The sequence below is a fragment of the Dinoponera quadriceps genome, unplaced genomic scaffold (genome assembly GCF_001313825.1).
Source record: "Dinoponera quadriceps isolate SergipeBrazil2010 unplaced genomic scaffold, ASM131382v1 scaffold71, whole genome shotgun sequence".
Lineage (NCBI taxonomy): Eukaryota > Metazoa > Arthropoda > Insecta > Hymenoptera > Formicidae > Dinoponera > Dinoponera quadriceps.
The window spans coordinates 441,358-463,591 of record NW_014554274.1 but is presented as its reverse complement, the minus strand read 5'-3'; the positions used below and the strand labels follow the sequence as shown (position 1 = coordinate 463,591).

The 22,234-nt window shown below is 48.6% G+C and overlaps 1 protein-coding gene across 1 annotated transcript in view; it reads right to left on the bottom strand.

Moving 5' to 3' along the window:
* The window catches only part of LOC106741103 (tropomyosin), a 45,042-nt gene extending 23,626 nt beyond the window's left edge, over window positions 1-21,416 (bottom strand). Inside the window, exons 1-3 of the mRNA XM_014612761.1 lie at window positions 21,293-21,416; window positions 16,824-16,978; window positions 16,351-16,476 (exon numbers count right to left, since the gene is read on the bottom strand). Of these exons, the coding sequence (XP_014468247.1) occupies window positions 16,351-16,476; window positions 16,824-16,937 (240 nt within the window). The 5' untranslated portion in view covers window positions 16,938-16,978; window positions 21,293-21,416. The remainder of the gene's footprint in view (window positions 1-16,350; window positions 16,477-16,823; window positions 16,979-21,292) is intronic.
* Between the last annotated feature and the right edge of the window lie 818 nt (window positions 21,417-22,234).

The following is a 22,234-nucleotide window of genomic DNA, read 5'->3' as shown; positions in this document are numbered from 1 at the left end:
AAAGGGGGGGGGGGGGGGGGGGGGAATGGAAAATCGACTTATTTTCTTCTCTTACCTTTCAACAGTAAGGTGAGGTCAGATTGATCCCAGAGTTTCGTTTATTTTATAGGAATATTTAATGCTATTATTTACTTCTTTTGTCCATTTTGTTTGTACGTTGATTGCATAAAAAATAAACAGAGCGTGGGATCGGATTCAATCCCATGTTTTCCTAGATACGTTGAAAATCCGCCTTGTCATTAGAGAGTTAAATAGGATAAATAAATCCTACCTTGATTGATACCACAATAGTAGAGATCGAAGGTTAATACCTTAAATAACACCAGGAATTATTACCAAGTAACGTGAGTCATAGAATTTAATTCGTTACCTTCCAGCTGATGCTACAGGCCTTTTATACTCAATTTGCATTAAACGCGAAACCAGGTGTACCGACTTGATTTCAATATTAGAACGACGATGCACGAAGGAGAACGAGAAATAGCAGAGGAATGATATCGTTAACTTATTACCGGTTGTCGATGTCGATACGAGGTGGTGCAGATGTCTAACAAGCGCGACTTGCAATCTCTCTAAATTAATGACATAAGCGATCATGCTCTCCTCGAGCGCAAGGCTCGAGTTTTCAATTAGAATACGCGGCCTGTCATTTTATACGACAGGATATTGAAACGGTCGATGAGCTTCTTCGATACGGTTCGACGACGGAATAAATGCGCCAATATTTTGCGAGAGACAGAAGCGAGAATTTCTCTCGAGGCGACGCGATTAACGCGCCGACTCGAAGCAGTGAACGCGAGACGCATGATTGATAGTGCGGAATTAATGGAAGAAAAACTAATGGAAGGAAAAAAAAGGTACAACTAATATTTAATATCTCAGTTTTAAACCGGCGTTAAATCTTGGCGACGGGTTTTCATTGATGGCGCTCGTGATGACGAACGAGACGTTCGTTCGTTCGAGCGGAATATAGTTCGCGATCGATGAGTATTATTATTAAGCGGACGTGTGAAGTATTTCAGCCGTCAACGTTCATCGAGTCGATGCATTTCCAAGGGAGATCATAAACCCTCTCTCGAACTAACTCCAAGTGTCTCGAGTGAATTATCGATTCGAGCCGAAGACTACGCGTCGATTTTACACACACCGGTATGGGACCACCATGTATTTTCATGACTCACTGGATTTCACGGTAGAACGCTGAATTTACATATAACTGTGCGTCACCGCACTCCGGATTGCCGCTCCGGCTGTCGTTCGATCGGCCCATTAAAGTTCCGAGGAATCGTAAACGACCAAGATTACGAGAGATTAAGTATTCTACGATTGTGAAACTTCAGAGCTCAGATGAATTATAGATCAAAGCATTACGAAACTTCCATCCGGAAGAGGAAGAGGAGAAAAACATTCTCTTATACAACAAATCTCATTCTAATATATAATTTTCTTTGTACGGTCAGAGTCACGAAGAGGTTGCTACATTTTTTTATAAGTTTAGGAACGCATCCCGCGTCCAATAGAAAAATTTATTTCTTAGCCATTCTCGGGAGATACATTTTTTTTTCTATCGGATATGAGATGCGCTGCAAAATTCACCGGAAAAAAAATATTACAACCTTGTGACCGACTGACCATACTGTGTAATTATCGAAAGTTTTGAAGACGAGCAAGCAAAAAGAGAAAACCGACAGGATCGCGAATTTTCGAGCAACTTTTAGTCGCTTCGATCGTTTTCGCATTTCGCAACCTCGCTTCGACACGGCACGGCGCTTGTCGTTAAGGGCAATTTCGCGGATCAGCCGGTCGTGACTTTGACACACGACGGCTGTGTTCGCGCACCTCGACGACGCACGCGCTGCAACACCGCTGCTCGCGAACGAAAAAGGAGCGCGAAACGGCTAAGATTGTGGTGTAAATCCGTTAAATCGAGGCTGATGAACGCTCACCGGGAGACCTCCCGCTCGACTCACTTGTGCACACTTCGCCACGTAGCCTGTGTGCTTTACGCATGCCGACATGCCCGTAAACGGGTAAAGTGACTTAATATGCTCTAACTTTCCAAGCCCTTCCCCAAGCCATGATCTCAGCTCCGTACGAAATTCGTGCGGAATTCGTCGACGCGTTCGAAAAGGATTACGTCCGTTGGGACGACGCGCGCGATTCTTTAATCGAAATTAAAAAAATTCCAGACATTGCACAAAAATCTAAAGACTCTTATATCTCTCCGGATTTAGATCGAAACTTTAAATTGAGATCTCTCCAAATTTTTAGATACGGATCTGAAAAATCTCGGGAACTGGATTTAAATCTAGAAATCCGAAAGAAACAACAAATTATCTTATCAATCTTTTTTAAACAACGTGATAACGTAATGCGGTATATTTTTAACAATATTGTACTGTAATATCATATTAAATCATGCATCCATGTATAGGATAAACTTGAAGACCAAGCGAGGCGTAAAAAATATGTACGGAAGGAAACCTTATGCGCGCGTGATTTTCGTGTTTGTACGCGAACAGGATACCGTGAAAAATATGTATAAGCTTCTTGAAAAACGGACAGTGTAACAGTGGCGGACTGTAATAGGTAATTGCTCAAATATGGTGGTCTCACAGTTAAGACAGAATCTAACGGACCCGCATGAAATAACGGAGGCTGCTACTGCTGTCCGAAGAATCTCATTGCGAGGTTTAATGCAAGCTTTACACTGTATATAGCCAGTTTTATAGTTACGACAGACGTTAGAGGCCGAGTATCTACACTTCGTCGAGTTTAACCTATCGTTTGCGCGATGAATGGATCGCATCGACACCTCCAGCGGCGAGGAACACTCGCGGAAAAACTAATATATAATTACACGGACTCAACGACGCGGTTTTTGCGGCAGTAACTTGGCGATTATTAAATTACGACACGCAGCACGTGCAGGAGGCTTCATGTAACCGCGGCCGCCGTGCGTTCACCTCTCGCGCGTCGTTCATTCAAAACGCTCGTCTAACTAAATAGAAGCCGGAGTCTATTTGAGAAACAAACTATCGCTCATAGCGTAATAACGCGGACGTAATTAATCGAAGAGCCACGATTTCCTCCTGATCTGTCTCTCCCTCTTTCTTTCTCTCTCTATCTCGTCAACCTTATTTGCGAATTGCGTCGTCTCGTCGCTTATCGCATACTTTCGCCCTGTTATAATATCTCAGTTGACACCGTAATCCCGCGAAAAAGAATAAAATATTCCCCCAGAAGAACTTACGTTAATCGAGATCATTGATAACGGATCATTATTATGTCGCATGCTCGCTCGGTTATTCGCGGCTCGCTAGCACACGCAACATTGTAGAGTCGGCACGATTATTCGCGTTAACGTCCGCCCGATAACACTCGCCGATACCGACTCCAACATCATACGTTAACGAACGACAACTTCAAGGTGATATAAAATTCTACCAACTAAAATTTGTAAAACCAATCGATCTCGGATATTCCGTTTTATTTCGTGAAAAGAGATTTTCCAGAAGCGGACTAGTAGTCTCATGATATTTCGGCGATCTCTTTCGTGAGCTCTGGACAATTCCCGAGGATGTCGTAAGAAATATGTGAAGCCGACAGATCAGAAGTTCCTACGCTTTCTTCTTTCGACGAGTTTCGCAACGTATCTCCTGTTCAATAGGGAAATCTGTTTTTAGTCATTATCAGGGCATTTTTTTATTGGATACGAGGTGCGTAGCGAAGCTCGTTGAAAAAGAAATTGCGACCTTTAATCTGACGACTGTGCGTGTGTATGGCCAGTCACAAACAGGTTGCGACATTTTTTTCGACGAGTTTAATATTCAATAGGAAAATATATTTCCTGAGAATTACCAAAAACTAAATACAAACATTCCTACTGGACACGGAATGCATTTGGAAACTCAGCGCTGCTACCTACTCACCCGAACAGAAAAGGTGAAATAGTGACTGCTTCTTGGCAAAAAAGATAACAAAAAGTGTCAGATATCAAAATAATGATCAAAGGTGATTTTTGTCAAATCCTGAGAGTAACAAAGATATTTAAATAAGAAAGTAACACTTAGTCTTACCTTCCCCGGTTTATCTTTGGATAACACATAGCGAGTTCTTTTCATAGCACAGTTTGAGATACGAACAGGCATGAGCATACAAGTAACGCTTTCGGAGCAGTTTTATTAAGAGAGACGGCAAAAATACATACAGAACGGCCATGCTTCACAAATTTAAAGGCAGTTCAGAAAGAGAAGCTCGCGACTTTAGTGACTCGTTTTAGACGATAGTGAATTTTTTAGTGACCCGTCAAAAAAAAGAAAAAGAGCGACTTAAGCAACTGGACGACAGCGCTGGGAAACTTGGGGGAAAAAAATATCACGACCTCCCTCTGAGACTGACCATACGCGCGTGTCGTTCGCACGGATATTTTCTCGGTTCGAGGTAAGTGACTGCGACAGGGAGCTAGGTAGTGAACGAACGAGCACAGGCGACGGTGATCGATCTCGTCGCGCCGCGCGCGATCGGGCGTCGCTCGGTGTATTACATCTCGACCAGCACAGCAGGATCCGTCGTACGCGAAACGAAGGATACCAGCGGCGCGCGGTCGCTTCCGACGAAAGCCGGTCCTCGGTGCCTCGAGAAGAATGCTCGAAGCAGGACTCGGCGTGCGCTCTCGACCCCCTCCCGCGTCCTCCTTCCCTGCGGCCTTCCTTTCCCGCCCGCGCTCGGCCATCGTGCGACCCAGCCTGACGACGACGCGCCTGACACTCACGATCGATTCCCTATAGCCGCCGCCGTCGTTTCGCACTTCACCCGCATTCCTCGCGGAAGCGAGTGCTCCGTTCTCGTCGGTCCCGCGAGGACCGAGAATGAAAGCACTCCCCAGCACGAACGCTCGTCGCTGTGCGCGATGGTGGCGGCGGCGGTGATACGCGGAAGGACCGTGCGCAAAAGTCGAAAGAGGGACCTTTTATCCTTCCCTACCCGGGGAAACCGCGCGGGACGCGTTCGGATCGATGCGACGTCCCTCGTCGTCGCCGTCACGTCGGAGAGATCTCACACCTCGGGTTTCACACTCGCGAGATTTCGCACACTCCTCCCGCGATATTCCTCTGTTATCGCTGAAGAGCGAGCGATCATATCACCGAGCCTATCGTGCCGATTATCGTCGAGGTCGAGTAACACGATATTACCGCTTGAGACACTTGGAAATCGGCAGAAAGACAGAGGGGCCGAGGGAGACAGACAAACAAAGAGAGAGAGAGAGAGAAAGAGAGGGAGAGAGAGAGAGAACGAGGGAGCGCTCCGTGGAAACCTCTCCGACGAGCGACGGGAAGAGGACGTCGCGAAGGAAAAAAGAGAAAGAAAAGGAGAGCGTGGCTTATCTCTCTCTCTCTCTCTCTCTCTTTCTTTCGCTCTCGGTTCACTCACTTCCTCGCGGCGCATCACTTCCACCTGCAGCCGCCTCTGATACTCCTCGCACTCGTCCTTGTACTTCTCCATCTCCTCCTTCGTCTGCCTCATCTTCTTCTTGAGGACGTCGAGGAGGGTGCCTTGCACTTGCGCCGACATGCTGGCCAGTCGAGGACTCCGAGATATCTCTTGGAGCGGTCTCGTGTGTCACGTTAAAACGCGAATTCCTATTCCGCGACAGCAGCAGCAGCCCGAAAGAGAACACCGACCGTACGCGCGCGCGCGCACTCACTCGTTCGCACGGAGAGCACGAACCCGTCGACGGCAACGGCGATCACGACCACGGCACGAGAGCACGACGACGAGCCGGTTTGCGGAATTTCACGACCGTTCCCACGCGGAGAGACGCACGCCAGTCGACGAAGACGATACTCGCGATGACTACCCGGTGCGACGCGAGGATGCGATGTCGTGCGGTGTGCCGCGGGTGGTGCGAGACCGGGTGTGCGCGTGCGAGAGGCAGAAAGAGAGGGATTCGTAGGGACACCGGAGCTGTCGTGCACTGACGACCACTGGCTGCCGTGCTGCTGCTGCTACTCCTGCCGCCGCTGTTGACCGAAGCGCAAGATGGCCGCGCCACCGGCCACGGCGCGCGTGCGCGCCGCGTCCTTCCGTCGCGTCAAGTAGTCCCTCCGGGGGCCCTTCCGCGAGAGAACTCGGCGAGAGAGCCGGTCGAATTTTTTTCCTCGACGCTGCCCGCCGACGCCAACGGCCCAGGGCGAGGAGGAAGCGCGTAGAGGAGGCTTCGCACGACGACAGAGAGAGGGGGGAGGGAGAGAGAGAGAGAGACAGCCACGCCTGGGCCACGTAAACGAGAGCCACGGTCGCGCCGTTCGCGACCGTAAGCGCTCGGTGTGTGTGCGTTCGTAAACGTGTCCGCAGTCGTCTCGTCGGCGAACGAAGGAATCAACCAACCAGCCAACCGAGCGAGCGACCGGCCGACCGCGCCACGAATCGCGAGGCGCGCGCGCGAGCGCACACGCGCGCCCGAGTATCGCTACGCCGATCGACGTGTCGCCGCGCGCAAAGCCCCGGAAATACCGCGCCCGTCGCGAGCGCGCCCAGCCGTTCGAATCGCGCCGGGCCCCGACAACAATTCGTACGTTGTTTCCAAGCGTTCTCTCCCCTTCCGCCCGCGTGTTCCTTCACTCCCTCTCTTTCGTTCGCACGCTCGCCCGCTTTCGCTATTTCTACGGACAGGTTCCACTTAACGCTCGCGAGCATCATTTCGTTTCCGTTTAACATTCAGAAAGAACAAAGATAGAACGATGCGACGGAACCTATGCCCTATGTGTTACTCCAAGCCGACTTCTCCGTGACTCCAGCGCTTTTTTTCTTCTTCTACAACCGGACGAAGCGGTTTCGCATGGGATCAATAATTACGGTAGGTAATTGTTGACCGGTCGAATCGGGTTTTTTTCGACCTGTTGGTCATTGTCCTCGGGAATCTACGCGGTTGTTCTCAATAAGTCTCCACGCGTCCGCGCCGATGGAATCTTTCTACCGGGATCGTCGAACTTTATAATCGTATTTTTAATTTCGTCATTCGCCATTTTTGTTGTCGCGCATTCTTAATTATCGCATCTTATCGCATAACGATGATTCTTAAAACACATGCTATCCTCGAATTGAAAACAAAGTTTTTTTTTCAACCCGAGATGAAAAAGTACGGCATCCGCTTTTTTTTCTGCGAAAGTCGGTAATTCGCAATAATTCCCACCGAGTCGGGCTTGCATTGTATTCGCCTAGAGATACGATCTCAATGCCTCTTCCGGCGGACTCGAGAAGCACGTGGATCGCCGCGGCCTTGGAGGCGGGAAATTTAAACGCTCGCGTCCAACAACGAGGTTGCTCGGTCCAATATGTCACGTCAGTCGCGCACGAGATATCGACACGTGCAGCATTCAGCGTCGAGGATGCCTTTTATAAAGCGGCTCGGCACGGGACTATTTATGGGCCTTTAGAAATTATAGCACGGCAATGCGTCGTCGTCCCTCTAGCAGCGCACAATTGCGGTTTATGGGTTGCGCGTCTCGCGACCTCGCACGCTTGACATTTTCAACAAGTGGCGGTTCGCGTTGATGCCTGGCCGTGCGAATGCGACATTAACATATTCATTTTTGCCGGATGTTCAATGCGCTAATACGGCCAATGGGTACTCGTCGATCGGCCGAGTGTCGCGGCGCGTGTGCAATATTTACGCGCTATCTCTTTCTCCGGTATCACACGCATCGGAAATAGAAGGTGACGGACAGAACAAACGCTGACAGCTGAAGCTAGCTGCAGCTAGATAATTCCCAAGGTTGACTCGGAGTCACGTGTTACGATCTTACGAAATGGAATAAAGCATTAGTAAATGAGAGATAACAGCTGTTCGTCCCGACTCGCTCGAAAAACGAGGCGAGAGACGGAATCCTCACGCGCGGATCGACCGCGTCCGATAACGAAAATTCTTCGGTCCGAACGGCCCGCTTATCAAAAGTTTCACTTATCGTCGTTATCCGGGAACAAATTCGTGTCGAGATTCAATAGGATCTCAAGGTGGAAGTTCAATTGACGATTACCAAGCGGGCGAAGTGAAACAATTCATCGAGTAGTCGCGCATCGATTTCTCGAAAAGAAAGCTTTCTTGAATAAATCACCTGGACGTTGTCGCGGAAAACCAACAACCGCCGGCTGAGAATTTCGCCGATTGAAGCCGGGTTTCCAAATAAGGTCCCAACCAGGGTTGTGCGGAAGATTTTAATAAGATTACGTCTTACGTGGATAATGTACGTATCGCGTACGTGACCTTTTTCACGTGAAGAATGTAAAATATTATATAAACTATTATATAAAATATTATATAAAATATATTACATAACAAAGAGAAAGGATAAATTATTAGTCTAAATTATTCCAAATTATGAAGTAGTTCACATGTATCTGATTTTGGTATTGATTATGAAAATATTTAATATTAAAAATTGAAAAGTTGATATATCTATATACATTACGTAACAGGGAAATGTTATCATTTAAATTCGTTTTGCGCGTATTTAAAATATCTATATAGAAATAAAAAATGTATAGATATAAAAGGTGTATATATGTGCTGTTAATACACAAATTTTATTATTCAAGTTTAGCTATGAGATTTATATAAGAGAAACAAAATATCAAAATAATATAAAATATAAAAAAAATTCGAGCCATTCCAAAACGATTCATAGATTACTTATTCGGTCTGTTCTTTTTAGATAAATTGGCTGCACTAGTTCAAGAAAATTATGCATATTTAAAGATGAGAGTCTCGTAAACGAAGGATAATTTTTTACTGGCACAGAAAATTGTTTGTTATTATGTTTGTTATTAATGACAGCAAGAAGATTTGTTTGGACAACAAAAAGGTTTGTTAAAATTATTACCAATTATGTCAACTAAATTTTATTGCTGTCGCAACAACATTTTGCTATAACAGCAAAATTACTTTTTCCGTATAAAAAATTTATTTTTTTACTGTAGTAACAAATAATTTGTTGTGCCAGCAAAAAATTCTTCTCCGTACAGGTAAATTTCACGCGCTTCAACGTATGTGTAAATTTCTTGAACCAACGCCAGTTCAGCTAAAAAGAATCGATCAATTGTCTACATAGATGACATATAGACGGTATAGTTTACATTGTCTACGCGTAGAGAAACGCCCAGCTCGGATCCCAACATTCGCGACGTCCGTTCTCATCCGCCGGTATTCGACTTGGCGGCGATCCAACGACTCCGTTGAGAAATCGTCAGGTCCGTTCTCTTTCCCGCTACATTCTCAGCTACATTTTTTCCTCCCCCTTTTCTCTCCCTCGGGCGCATAAAAAGCGCATAAAAATGCGGCTGACGGAGAACAGACACCTCGCCGAGACGTTCGACCGGCATCGCGAACCTCGGCGTCTCGGCTTTCACCCGGGGAAACATCCACTCGTCGCGCACGATCGCCGATTAATCGCGAACACCGATCGCTCTCGAAACAGCGGAGAAACGAATTGTAAGTTGCGTATCAGCCGATAAGACGGAAAGAACAACGACGGCTGTGCGAGAGGCGGTCGTCGCGCTACCGACTCAAACGAAATTAGCACGCGTTCCGAATTCTCGCGGCGGGCGTAGGCGTTTTGCAACGCAGCTGCTCCGCGGAGATAGCAACGCGTTTTTGACACACACCGATGCTCCTCGATCAGGATGATGGTATCTTTTTATGGTATATTTTTATCGTTCTCGCGCCCAAGACCGCTCCCGTATTGTTTCCCGGATCGCGAGCGACGCCGTCTCGGCTTTCACCATTTCTCCGAAAATACATCCGCTCGCGAAATAATGTTCGAAAATAACAACGACCTGACCTCGTCTTGTTCCGGCGATCTCCGAGGTAATCAGTCGTGTTCTTTTTCGCTGAATTGGCCGCATTAGCTTGCACACGTTCTCTCTTTCCTTTTCTTCCACCGAGTCTTAACTTATATCTGTCTGTTTTTATCTTCTATAACTGTGCATTCAGTTCAATGAAAAAGAGCAAACTTATACGGAGAGAATATTATTAGTAAAAATTATCACAAAATTTTATAATGCTGGACCATACCGGAATTATGACTGAAATTATTATGTGTGTTGCAATCTTTAGTGACGTGTACAATAAAATACATCGCAAAAAATTACAACACATATCGTAACATCAGTTATGATTTCGGTCCAGCGTTACAAAATTTTGTGGCAATTTTTTCTACATTTTCTCCGTACAGAGAGAAGAAAAGAGCCGGGTGAATGAAAGCGAGCGAACGAAGTTTCCGCGAGGTTTCCGCTGGCAGAACGCGAGATGGCACACCGGTGTTCCGAATTCTCGGCGTTCCGCGTGGGCGTTTTGCATCGGCGAGTCGCTTTCGCAGCGCATAAACGCGCCGGATTTGCACACGTTGCGGCCCACCGGGAGCAGCGATGCTTACGCAATCCCGTACTCCCGAATAAAAGACTCTCTCCCTGGATCACGGCCGTCATGTATTTTTAGAATGTTGACGAGTCAGATCCGCAGGCCGCGTTAGCCTTCTCGAGCAGACGCGTCGGGAAAGCATTGCCTGTGTTGAAAAAAGGGTGAGGTCCCGAAAAAGGGAACGCGAGATCCGCCGGCGAGATCCCGGATTTTCATTGTTCGATCGCGACGTAACTCGGGAAACGGCCCGATTGTACGTCGGGAAATTCAATCGAGTGGTACCGCGACGACGACAAGGACAGACGGCAAGAGTAAGGCAACGCTGCAGGAATTACGACGCAATTCGTCGTTCTCTATCCTTCTCTTTGTAACTTTCGAACGCTGAGGTTGGACGAAGAGCACGCGTGAGGTTCTAAGTAATAAAAAGGCTGAAGGCGACTCTTCTCGTGTGTATTGACGAGAGTAAAACGATATCGAACGTTCCCCGGCGGAATTCTAAAGCAGATTCTCGAGAATTGTGCAAATACCGTACCGTCGCACGGTACGAATGAGGAAGGTTTATTGTTTGCTCTTCTTGTTATCGTCTTTTTGCTCACGAAACTGGTCTTTAACACGTTCATACGAGTAAGACGAGTACACGAATTCGATGTGTCTCACAATTTAATACCGTAACACGATATATTCCATTACGAGCGGTTAAGGAGGTTCGCTAAGTGCCGTATATTTCCAGTGGCGTATCAAGGGGGCCTGTCAGAAATTCACTATTTATCAAGCGAAATTACGTTTCTATATATTTATTTCACTGCCCAAATGATAAATGTAAATTTGAAACGAGAAGCTATATAGACATATTTATGTACAATATTACGAAAATTACACACATTACGAATATTATGAAAATATTATATTTTATTTTTCTTAGTAATGCTATATTTATGCATTAGTGATCCAATAGAGGTACACATACAATAAAAAGAGATGTATAAATATTAAAATATGTACATATATACATATATCTCGAATATTATTAAGTTGTAAACTTTCTACTATTATATTTTCAAATCAAAGCGATCCTTAATTCTGAAATTTGTCTATAATATCTGTATATTAATCTATAATGATTGTTTTCTAAACTTCTATCTTATATGCAAATATGTCAAATTAGAAGAAATTTGTTGAAATTATGAGATTTCTACATGCTTGTACATACAAGTTTATAATTAAATATTTCGGAAACAATATGGCAAAGATATTTGATTATTTCTGTTGTGTACTATTAGTTCGATTAATTTTTGTATTATGTACATATCACAGGCTCATTTTATATTTGGTCATGCGCTCGAACCTCCTTAACAACGTCCAACATGCAGCAACGTTGACGCAAGCGAAAGAGATATTTTTGCGCCGGTTTATTTTCAATTACGGCTATTATTAGGCACTTTGCACCGCTTTTCTGAGGTCATAAATAGATAATCGGGATCACTTTAAACATTTTTCGACGATAATCAGCTGGCGATTAACGCGCGATATGTGTGTCGAGAAGGAATATTAGCGAAGAAAGAGTCACGACGGCCGAGGACGACGTCTTCGGCGATTAATTATTATTCGCAGCGCGGCGCATTCTTTTCGAGCGGTAAATCTGTTATGAACGATGATTAACGAGGCGCAAATCGCGACATGACGTTTGTCTGCAAAAAAGAAAGCACGACGACCTCGGCGACCCAGAGGAGACCGACGTCCTGTTCGATTTGAAATTCATCGCGCGCGATGCATCATTCGACAACGGAGGAATCAATTAAAGTCACGTGGCCTGGAATAACAATCGACGCGGGATACGAAGTACGGTGTTAAATGACGCGATTGCAGGCTTTCACCGGCGGAAAAAAATTCAGAGAAGAACAGCTCGTAAATGTGCAATACCTTTTGTGAGATTGACCGCCGAGCCAAATTTAGAATTACCGTGACGATGCAAAACACACTTTGAAAAAGAAACTTTTCAAAATTTCAGGAAGCATTGTTTACCGATGATCTGTTGTTTCCAAGTTGGGAAGCACGATAAGCAATCTTTTTTTTACTGCGAGACGACATCACAGATATGTACATTCCGTACCTAGTCTATCGTCCTCGTTCAGTAACTCTAATAATAATTGCGGTTCGTCGTGTCGCAGAAAATGGTAAACCTTCCACGTAAAGGTTAATCTTCAAATTCTCTTGTTCACAAGAACGCATTATATTTTTTTCTACACGAAAAAAAATTCAGTTCCTCCGACTAAATAAGGATAATGATATCTCGGTGACGAGAAACGGTGACTTTGTTACCGTTATTGAGAACATTCGTGTGAACATTCAGAGCTGCGTTAAAATTCGGCTGAGACAACCGAGAGCAACTGAATAGAAACTTTCTACATGATCAATGATAATCTTTCTGTTTTTACAACCGAATTGTCATCTGGTACCCGGAGAAAGGAAAATTTAGTTTTCCTCTCTCCAACAGAGTCATTTTTTCCGCGTGTGATGTAAAAATTATAGTCTCGAAGTTTCGGAAGAAAACCCGTTTTCCCCACAGGTTCCTTCGGTTTTTCTCCCGAGTACGAAAAAAATTCGTTTAAAAAAATTCACACGTGTTCGGTTAAAACCTACACATTTGTTTCTTCAACAACAACAAAAAAAAATCCGTGGAAAAATGGGGAAAAGAACAATTTTCTTTCCGAAATTTAACAAGTATAAAAAATATACTTCACTCGAGCAATTACTCGGATGCTCGAGTGTGTTTCCGAGTAATTCAGGTTGCAGGCGATAATGATAAATCGGACCTATAATGATAAGCCGAGTAATCCCTACTCGTGTAACCCCCATTGATCCTCGTCAAGCCAGGTTACGACGAAATAGCTCACCTGTTATCCGCAACGACGAAACGCTAATTACGCGCCGATCACAGCCGCGACAACGCGGATAAAGCGCGCTCGATTCAATTCCAGATCATTAATCGCGAGAATTAGCATTCCCGCGTCTCTCGCCTTTCACTCGTTAACATTCTGCGTATAGACGACCAAGGGAGAGACCGAGAAAGAGAGAAAGAGCGAGATCCGCGATGATACGGCGCCGCTTCGAACTTTCGTTTTTCAAGCGGTCTCGATCGCGGCAGACCGGGGAGACCGCCGACGGTGAAATAGGAAATTAACGACGACGATTAAGGCAGTGTGTAGATAATCGATCTTAATGATCCTAATGTCTCTCGGAGATAACCGAGCATCGGTTCTTAACACCGCGCTTTCCCGGGGATCTACGAGCGCGGGGAATCGATTCCGGATTCCTCGCTGTTCACAAATTCCACGCGATCTCTCGCGAGCAAAAGGAAGAAAAAATGGGGGAAGGAGAAAAAAATTAACTTCGGCGATTCTCGCGTGATTTTAATTGCGAAGAACGCCCACCACGTCGGCGAACACCACGTCAGCGTGATACGATTATAGTGCGAAGTCCGTGCGCGTTTTTCCGCGCGGTTCGCGCTCAACTTGGATCGGCGATAGCGACGAGAGCGTTTTTCGGGGAAAACGAGAGAACGGGGGAGATACCGGCTTCTCTCGAGCCGGCTTAAAATTGGTATAATCGCCGAAGCCGCTATCGGGAACCCGAGGACCTCTTGACCGCCGGTGAATCAAGGTCGCGCGACGACCCTGAAACCGGCCCGCGTTTACCTACCTAACCACCCACTCACCCACCCACCCATCCATCCGGCAGCCACCAACCCCTTCGTCTTACCAACGAAGCGGTGGTTATCATCGTCGGCGCGCGCGATATACTGACCCGCTTGAGTTGATTGCTCGTGATGTTCTGCAGTTCGTTCTTTATCAGACTGAACTTCATCATCGTGTCGCTGGAGAATATGGAGCAGCCGAAGGCAAGTCCGGGGTAATCGGCGCATCTCTTCCGTCTGCGGGCCTCTCGCTCCGCCTGGATTTCGGTGCGCTCGCTGGGGCATCGCAGCTTGGCCAACTCTTCCAATTCGGGATCCTCCTCGACATTGGCCGACTCGTCATCGGAGTTCCCGTCGCCTCGAGCCCTCGCGACCGCGTGCTCAGGCTCGGGCGAGGTGTCCTTCCCCGACGGACTGTCGGAAGGAACGTTTCTCCGAAGAGGGCTGATGCAAGGACTCCTCGTCGCCTCGACGCTCTTGCCGTCGCCGGGAACGTCCGGGCTACACTGCGCGAGCCTCTCTTGGACGCTCCTCTTCTTCCGCTCTTCCCCGTCGTCATGGATCTGCCCGACTACCTGGGCCCTCGAGTCCTCGGAAACGGCGTCGCCGACGATTCTCGGCGCTTCGGTACGCGGCCTCACGATACCCCGGACGGCGCCGAGGACGGGTCGCGGCAAGGGTGCCCGAGCGACCGCCGTCAGGCAGCTGGTCGCGGCTACGGTCACCTTGGCGGGGGAAGACGTCTCCTGGTCGCCGGTGATCCCGGCTACGCTGGTGACGACGGTGCCGTTATCGGTGTAACCAGCAGGGCCACACTGCGCGGGTCCTCTGCTGGAGGCGTCGAGACGTCGGCGCGTGGTGTGCCGCGGGTGATGCTGGTGCCCGCGACGTTTCGTCGTGACCGTGAGCGCCCGTTCCATGTCGTGTCCAGCTGTTGTCAATGCCTCTCTCTCTCTCTCTCCCCCTCGCTCCCGCTTGCTTTATCTCCTTCCCTCCTTTCGCTCGAGAACCTAACCTCCGACGCACGTCAACGCAGTCCCGTGCGCGATACGCACCGCTTTCCTACTAACACTGCACCAGACACTCCGCCATCTTGTCTGTCACTGATCGCAAAGCACGCTTCTCTCCCCGCGCCTAGCACGCGAATGTCGTACACAGTGTACCGGTTCTCTCTCTGGTACCGTCACGCACACGACGCGCACCGTGCGCCTGTGTGTCGGGAGCGAGATACTGGCCTCTCTCCGTGCACACTGCGGCTGCTGTCGGTTCGTCTGTCTCGCTCGCTCGCTCGCTCGAGCGCGCTGGAACGTCACCCCCTCCACGCGGCGATCAAGCAACGTGAGCGGAGGAAGGGAGGAGAAGCCGAAGGTTCCCGAGCGGGCGACGCGGAAGCTACGCGTATCGCTGGTCGACTGCTCACGGAGGCCAAGTGGAGGAGCCAATCGCAAAGGTCGCGCTTGCGCGAGCGAGTGGCGCCATCCGCCGTGATTCGACGTGGTTGGCCGCGCTCGGTCGGTAATCTGGACCGCCATTGAAGCGGCGAGATTCCCGCGCGATGAGGTCAAGAGGTCCCCGGTGCGAGTTCCTGGTATGCGGTTCTTTCGGCTTTTTGGAATATCCAGACACGCGAGTCGGATTCCCCGAGCGTTAAGTATGTCGAGACTCGATTTTCGCAAGACTTTCGAAGAGAAACTAAGGTGGAAACCTTTGGATGTGTGTTCTTCGTTTCCGTTTGTGCGAACGGACATGGAAGGTGAGAATATTTCTCTTTTTCTCTTTCTCTCTCTCTCTCGCGCGCGCGCGCGTTTATTCGTGGATTCGTTCGGGAAGTGTCTCGTTCTACGATTTATCGCGTCGAATCGGTAATGCGACGAGGGCTTCGAAGTCCTGATTGCAAAAAGTTCACTTTCGGAAAGTGGGAGAACGTTCGAATTGCGAGAGGGTTATGCGAGAAGAAATTCGCGGGCTTAATGGCGTCGGATTCGCCGAACGCATTTTGTTCCTCGATTTATCACGCGCTCGTTAAATCAATAGTCCGACCCGAGTTGGCTAAGTCCTGTTTGCGAAAAGTCCACTTCGGAGAGCGAGAACGTTGGAATGCGAATATTTGCGCCTCGCCGTCGAACACTAAGTTCAAACGCTTGCGAGGAATAATGTTTGTTTCTGCCTGCTTGACCACGCTTGGCAACGAATATTTCTCTATTACTATCTGGCAAACGGTAATGCACGTTTCACTTACATTCTGCAGAGCCTTGTCCTTCTCCTCCAATTTCGCGTTCACCTGCATGAGAGCTTCCTGAGTCTGGTCAAGCTCGTTCTCGATGGTCTGGATCTTCTTTTGGAGAGCGCGAGCCTCCTCCTCAGCCTGCGTGAGTCACAATATTTTCATTATATTTTTGCGTTATTAAACATCTCGTCATTTTTTTCACGATATCAAATATAATTTTAAAAATCCGCTTTTTTCAATTTTCGCTTGGAACGAATTCGAAAAAAAGTCCAATTCGAAGAAACCGGATTTTTCCGAGCCTTTGAAACTATAATATTAGATATTTCATTATTTTTTTACATTGCTCTTCTCACGAGTCACGAATCAGAATCTCATTGTCGTAGTTTAGCTCGCAGCGTAGAAATTTCTCTCGACGAAATGTATGACTCCTGAAAATAATGCACGAGCCGCCATTGCGCGGATGGTCTTTCTGTTTAGATACTCGCCTTTTCAGCTCGCGCGTTCGCGTCGCGAGCTTGCTGTTCGCAGAGCAACGCGCGATCCATCGCGTTGTCCTTCTCCAGCTTCATTCCCTGCATCTTCTTCTTGATCGCGTCCATGGTGGCGTCTGTTTCTCCTCACTCGTCCACTAGAAGAAAATCTGCGCCGGCAAACGAGAGAGAGCACGATTACGAGTGAACTTGGGAAATTCGCCGATCGTCGCGAATAATCGCACGCTATTCTCTCGATGCCATTCTAACCTACTGCGAGACGAATCAAGGCAGAAGATGATACGGTATCTTATAACGAGCGATGCCCAACGAACTTGAGACGCGAGAATCGACAGATAACGCGCACTTCTTGACGATAGGACGGGCAATGGTTGCGTTATATTACAAGCGGTAGTACGAACGCAACAATATATGATATATAATTTGTTATTCGACCGATAACAGCCTACAATCTACCGACTTTACGGTGACTCATCGCCAAGAGAACCCGGAGCTCGAGTCTCGATCGGCTCACCGTGGTACAAAGCCGTTCAATTAACGCGCCGAGTGCGTTTTTTCCCTCCGCTCGTTTTTCGTTGCTCCTTCACGCTAACCGAATCCCGGTGCGCGCTCCGATTAGCAATTAATTATGCCCCGCTCTTTTCTTTGCGAGCAGCGATTTTCCTCGCTGCTGGAACGCACTAGCCTCCTCCTCCTCCCCCGCCTTCTTCTTCTTCTCATCCTGTTTCTTTTGCTTGGAACAATATCGACCGACCGACGGATACGCCGCGATCGTTCGCGCGATCGCGTCGGTCCGTTGCATTATCCTTGCGAGCAACTTATTACACGTCGTTTCAAGGACGAGGAGGAAGGAAGCGCACGCACGCGCGGAAGTAAGACGACGTCGTGCCGGGTTCTTGAAAATCCAGGAAATTCCCAAGCTGTTCTCTCTCTCTCTCTCTCTCTCTGCCGGCTCTCTCGCGAGCGCGAATTCGCCATTCGACGGACGGGCGTGCATAGAGGTGTTATAATTAGCGGGCGACCGGATATCCTATTTATAGAGCCGGGCTTCTCGCTGAGGAAGGCCCGGGCCATGAACGTATCGCGCGCGCGCGATATCAAGCGTTCGCGCTTCGCCGGTCTCATGACGTCACGGTGCACAGGTATGCGACGTTCGTGCACGGGGAGCAAAAGTTCTCCGCGACTGCATCCGCGGTTGATACGGCCGTTCCCCGACCGGCCGGGAACGGCGTTCCTACGGCTCTCGCGATCGGAAGGACGAAGACGCCGCGCCAGGGACGCGCGCGCTCCTCCTCCTTGCGGTGAAATCGTTTCGCGAGCAACCGCGACAGCTACTTCGGAAAGCGAATTTTCTCCCGTGGAATATCGCACGCTTCAGATTATCGCGTACTTTTATGCGTGAAAATGCGCGGAATACTGGAATGATTGGCGTCCAGCGAAGGGGAGAGTTCAGTGACCGGAGTATTTATATTCTTTTAGATTTTCCACAGATCCGGAAAAACGTACCGATCCGAAGTAATAATCATTAACTGAGCTGTTATCTCTGCTGAACGCAGGCATTATTGACATATTAGGGGAGCGATCGACACGAATCTGGCGTTGAACGAAGTCTGACGAGTGGAAAATTTCTGTCGCAGGTCTCCCTCTCGCGGAGTCTGCACGCCTGCGCCACTGCGCCGACTGCACGGTGAAGCTGCATCGTCTGCATCGCCGGCCAGCTTCTACCTGAGCGAATATGCGCGCGATTCCGAGCTCGCTGGTAATCAGAGACGCCGGGTAAGCAGGGAACGAAAGCGAAATGGAGCTCGCGGCGGTGCTCGGAGGAGCGGAGACAGAGCTGGTGCTGAAGGATTCTGCGAAGTTGTATGAGGTATGCGATCATTGGTTTCGCAAATATTTCCCAACGCTGGCGAGAGGAAGAAATTCGCGAGACGATCCTCGTCGTCTCGTCGAGTCTGCGGGACAAGAGAGTGAGAGAGAGAGAGAGAGAAAGGATCCTCTTTCGTTTTATCACACCGAGAGGACATGTCGCGAATAAAAGTTCCAAGATAATCGCAATTAATAATAATTAATGAGAACCGCGAGAAAAAAAGTATCGACGTGTTCGCGCGTAACTCAAAAACGGAATCCGGGGGGAGGTTGCTGAAATTTGATTTGTCGACTACGGGTGTTTCTCGCGACCAAAAACGCGTGTATCGCGACCGGCGGTTATTTTTACACGTTCAGTGGGAGAGGGCGGCAAGAATCGTGGCCGCCTGCTGCCTGGCCGAGCCATTTCGGGTTACGCATAGCGGACATCGCTGACTCCTAAACGCACCAACCGAATGACTTAACTCTCGGCGGGTATCCTGTTACGCCTGGAGGAAAAATGATTGCGCGTGTGTCGTGCCGTTTGTTATTTTTCAAACTGTAATCGAGAGTGTTTACTTTCACGGTCTGCGAAACGGCTATAGGCGAGGGGGGAAAAAAAGAGGAAGAGAAACGAGTGTCGTATCGTCTCGGACGCTGTTAGTCTCTCTCTCTCTCTCTCTCTTCAGCCATTTTTCTACGGGGAACAAGCGCGACTTCCTTAGACTTACGTCTCTCTTTCCACGCAATTTGAAGCGATGCAATACTTCTTTTTCTGTCTTTCTTTTTTTCCTTTTTTATAAAACAGAGAACCGGCTCGTTCTTGAGCGGACGAAACGCGCTTAGCTCGACGACTTATAATAGAATGCGCGAAAGAAATTCGCCTTTGCATCATAAAGAAACGAGATAAGAGAGCCTCGGACAATGTTGTCGCGGTGGTTAGGCGCGAACGCGAAAAAAGATCCTTATGAGTCACTGCATTCCGGAAGGTATCGCCCCTCGCTTCACGGCGGCGCCGGCTGCCCGTCATCGTGTCCGTGTGCGAATGTGTCTCTGCGGAATTTTCCCACACATTTTCAGCAATTATCGTACGGGCCCATTCGCAGGAATATCACGCGGATCGCGATAAATCGCGGCGTTTCGGAAATCTAACGACTCTCACGAACTCTGATCGCGCTCATATTAAAATACTCGCGATACTCGATCATTCGTTTTTAAATCAGGCGTACCTTATCGCATTTTTCACTCTATATCGCTCGCTTATATTCGATAATCGCACGCCGGTGATCTCGTTACGGCAAGTTCTAAAATAAGAACGAAGGTGATCCTACACGGATCCCGAACGGACGTTCCAAGCGGCAATTGAGTTGACTTCACTTTTTGTCCACGGACACACGTCACTGATTGTTCCTTGATGAATTAACTCATCCTGCCAGACGACGGCGATCATCTGTCCTCCGTGAGATATCTATAACGAGGTGTAGTCCAGCTGGGCGGCACGGATTCCTCTCGGAAGCAGCGATGCCGCGTTAAAGAGCCCGTCGACGCGAGCGAGCTAAGCTCCCTCGACAAAGGAACATCTCCGCGAATATCTCTTTACAATTCTCTTTTTCACACGTTACTCTTGAGACGTCGAAGTTAAGGAATCAAGCTCGCACGCGCCGTCTGAAGCGAATTCGCGATATATAACGATATTATTTTTCAAATCTATCTTAGAATTAGTCTCAAGCTTTTCGAATTTTAAGCGTTCCTGGCTTAGAGTTGCTGCTCCAGAACTCGTGAGTTACACGGATCCGCCAGGCGGTACTATTTTTATGTCCAAACAATTTTAGAAACTTCGGTCGTTCGACCGAATCACGATCTCTGTGCAATGGTATCGATTTAACGTCTGGTAGGAACGATCTATCGAAGCAACTGCTATAAAGACGACACATTCACACACACTCTCTTTCTTTCCCTCTTTCTCTCTCTTTCTTTCTTATAAATACGAACGCGCGGATACCGGTCCTACTCTTAGAGATGATTCGAGTAACAGCCGCGCATTCCACGACGGAATCGAAGTCGCTCCAGCCGACGTGCACTAAAATCAGATTCCCCCGTCGCCGGAGGAGGGAATCGTTCTCCGCGGGTAAGCGACCGCGCACGATGTCGTTCCGCGGAAATTCTTCCCACGGGAAACAGCGGATACCGCCGTACGCACGTATATACGTACGTGCGTCCATACGGGGTCTCCGGTATCAGCGCGATACTTCCTGACGACAGGGTTTTCTCGGTTGATCTGTCTCTCACGCGAGCACCGGCAGCGTGTTTACTCGAATTCCGCGTGTACGAACGGTATTTACATGAGAGCCGAATCAATCGTTCCGAACGAACGGCTCTTTGCGAGAATTATCACTTATCGTTATTTACACGCGACTGTGCCGCACTCGTTTCTCCACAGCGGTCGCTTCTTCGCGCTCTCTCTCTCTCTCTCTTTCTTCTCGAAACTCGCGGGAACGAAACGAGAACGGCGGATTTTTCCACGGCGACGTCGGCTCTCGCGACACGGACGTGCTCTTCGAGGGCTCGAGTAGCCAGGACGCCACATGGGTAAGTACTCAGGCGCAAGTACTCACGTTCGTAATCGTCGTCCGGGATGCGTCCGACCTGCGGGCCAAGTCACGACTGGGCGACGGAGAGGCGCTCGGGCTTCGCTTCGCGCCGCGGCTCCCACCTTCTCGAGCGGTGCTCCTCGAGATCGTCGAGGACGACGTAAGCCGCCCGCGATCCCTACCACCGTCCCTCCTCCGTTTGACGCGTATACCCCTCCCGCCCGGATCCGTGAAAACGTACACCGGCCGCCGCCCGTGTGGATTATCTTTAGATCGCGAACGACGTGCGTGCGTGCGTGGTCTCGGGGAGTTTCGATGATTTCACGACGAGGGGAGGGAGAGAGATAGAGTGGACTTGGGGATCGTCGCTCTCGGGGGTGTCGTTGTCGCCGAGGAGATCGGCGAAGAAAAGCTCGGCTTGAAGTTAAGCCCCGCGTGGCCCACTTCGGCGGCAACACGCTTCACCGCCGCTGTGGCCAAGCTCGAGCAAAGTCAAAGTCACGAGGAAACCGCGAAACGACGTTACGCTACTTACAAGGAAACACCCGCGACGATCGCTCCTCCTCGATGGTCCCGATGAGCCGCCGATGCGTTGGAAAGTAGCCCGACTGCCGCGTAAACTTCTTTTCTCCTCTTCTCCTCTTTTCTTTTACGGTGCGCGCGAGATGTCCCACAGCCGTCGAGTGTCCTTCCAGCTATATATATTCCGTGACGAATTCGGAACCGACCCGACCTCGGCGGAAAAATTTTAAGTATCCCGTCGCTTATCGCCGAATCGTTAAGTAAATTGATAATATAATAATATACCTCTTATCACGAGAATATATGTGAAGCCCTGAATTAGGTTTCCGTTGCGAAACGAAGCGCGGTTAAGACGTGGAATTGAAGGCGAGGAAAGATCCTCTCATTTATTTGCATACTCGACACATGTGTTTCATCAGCGATAGAGAGCAGGATGGGGGGGGG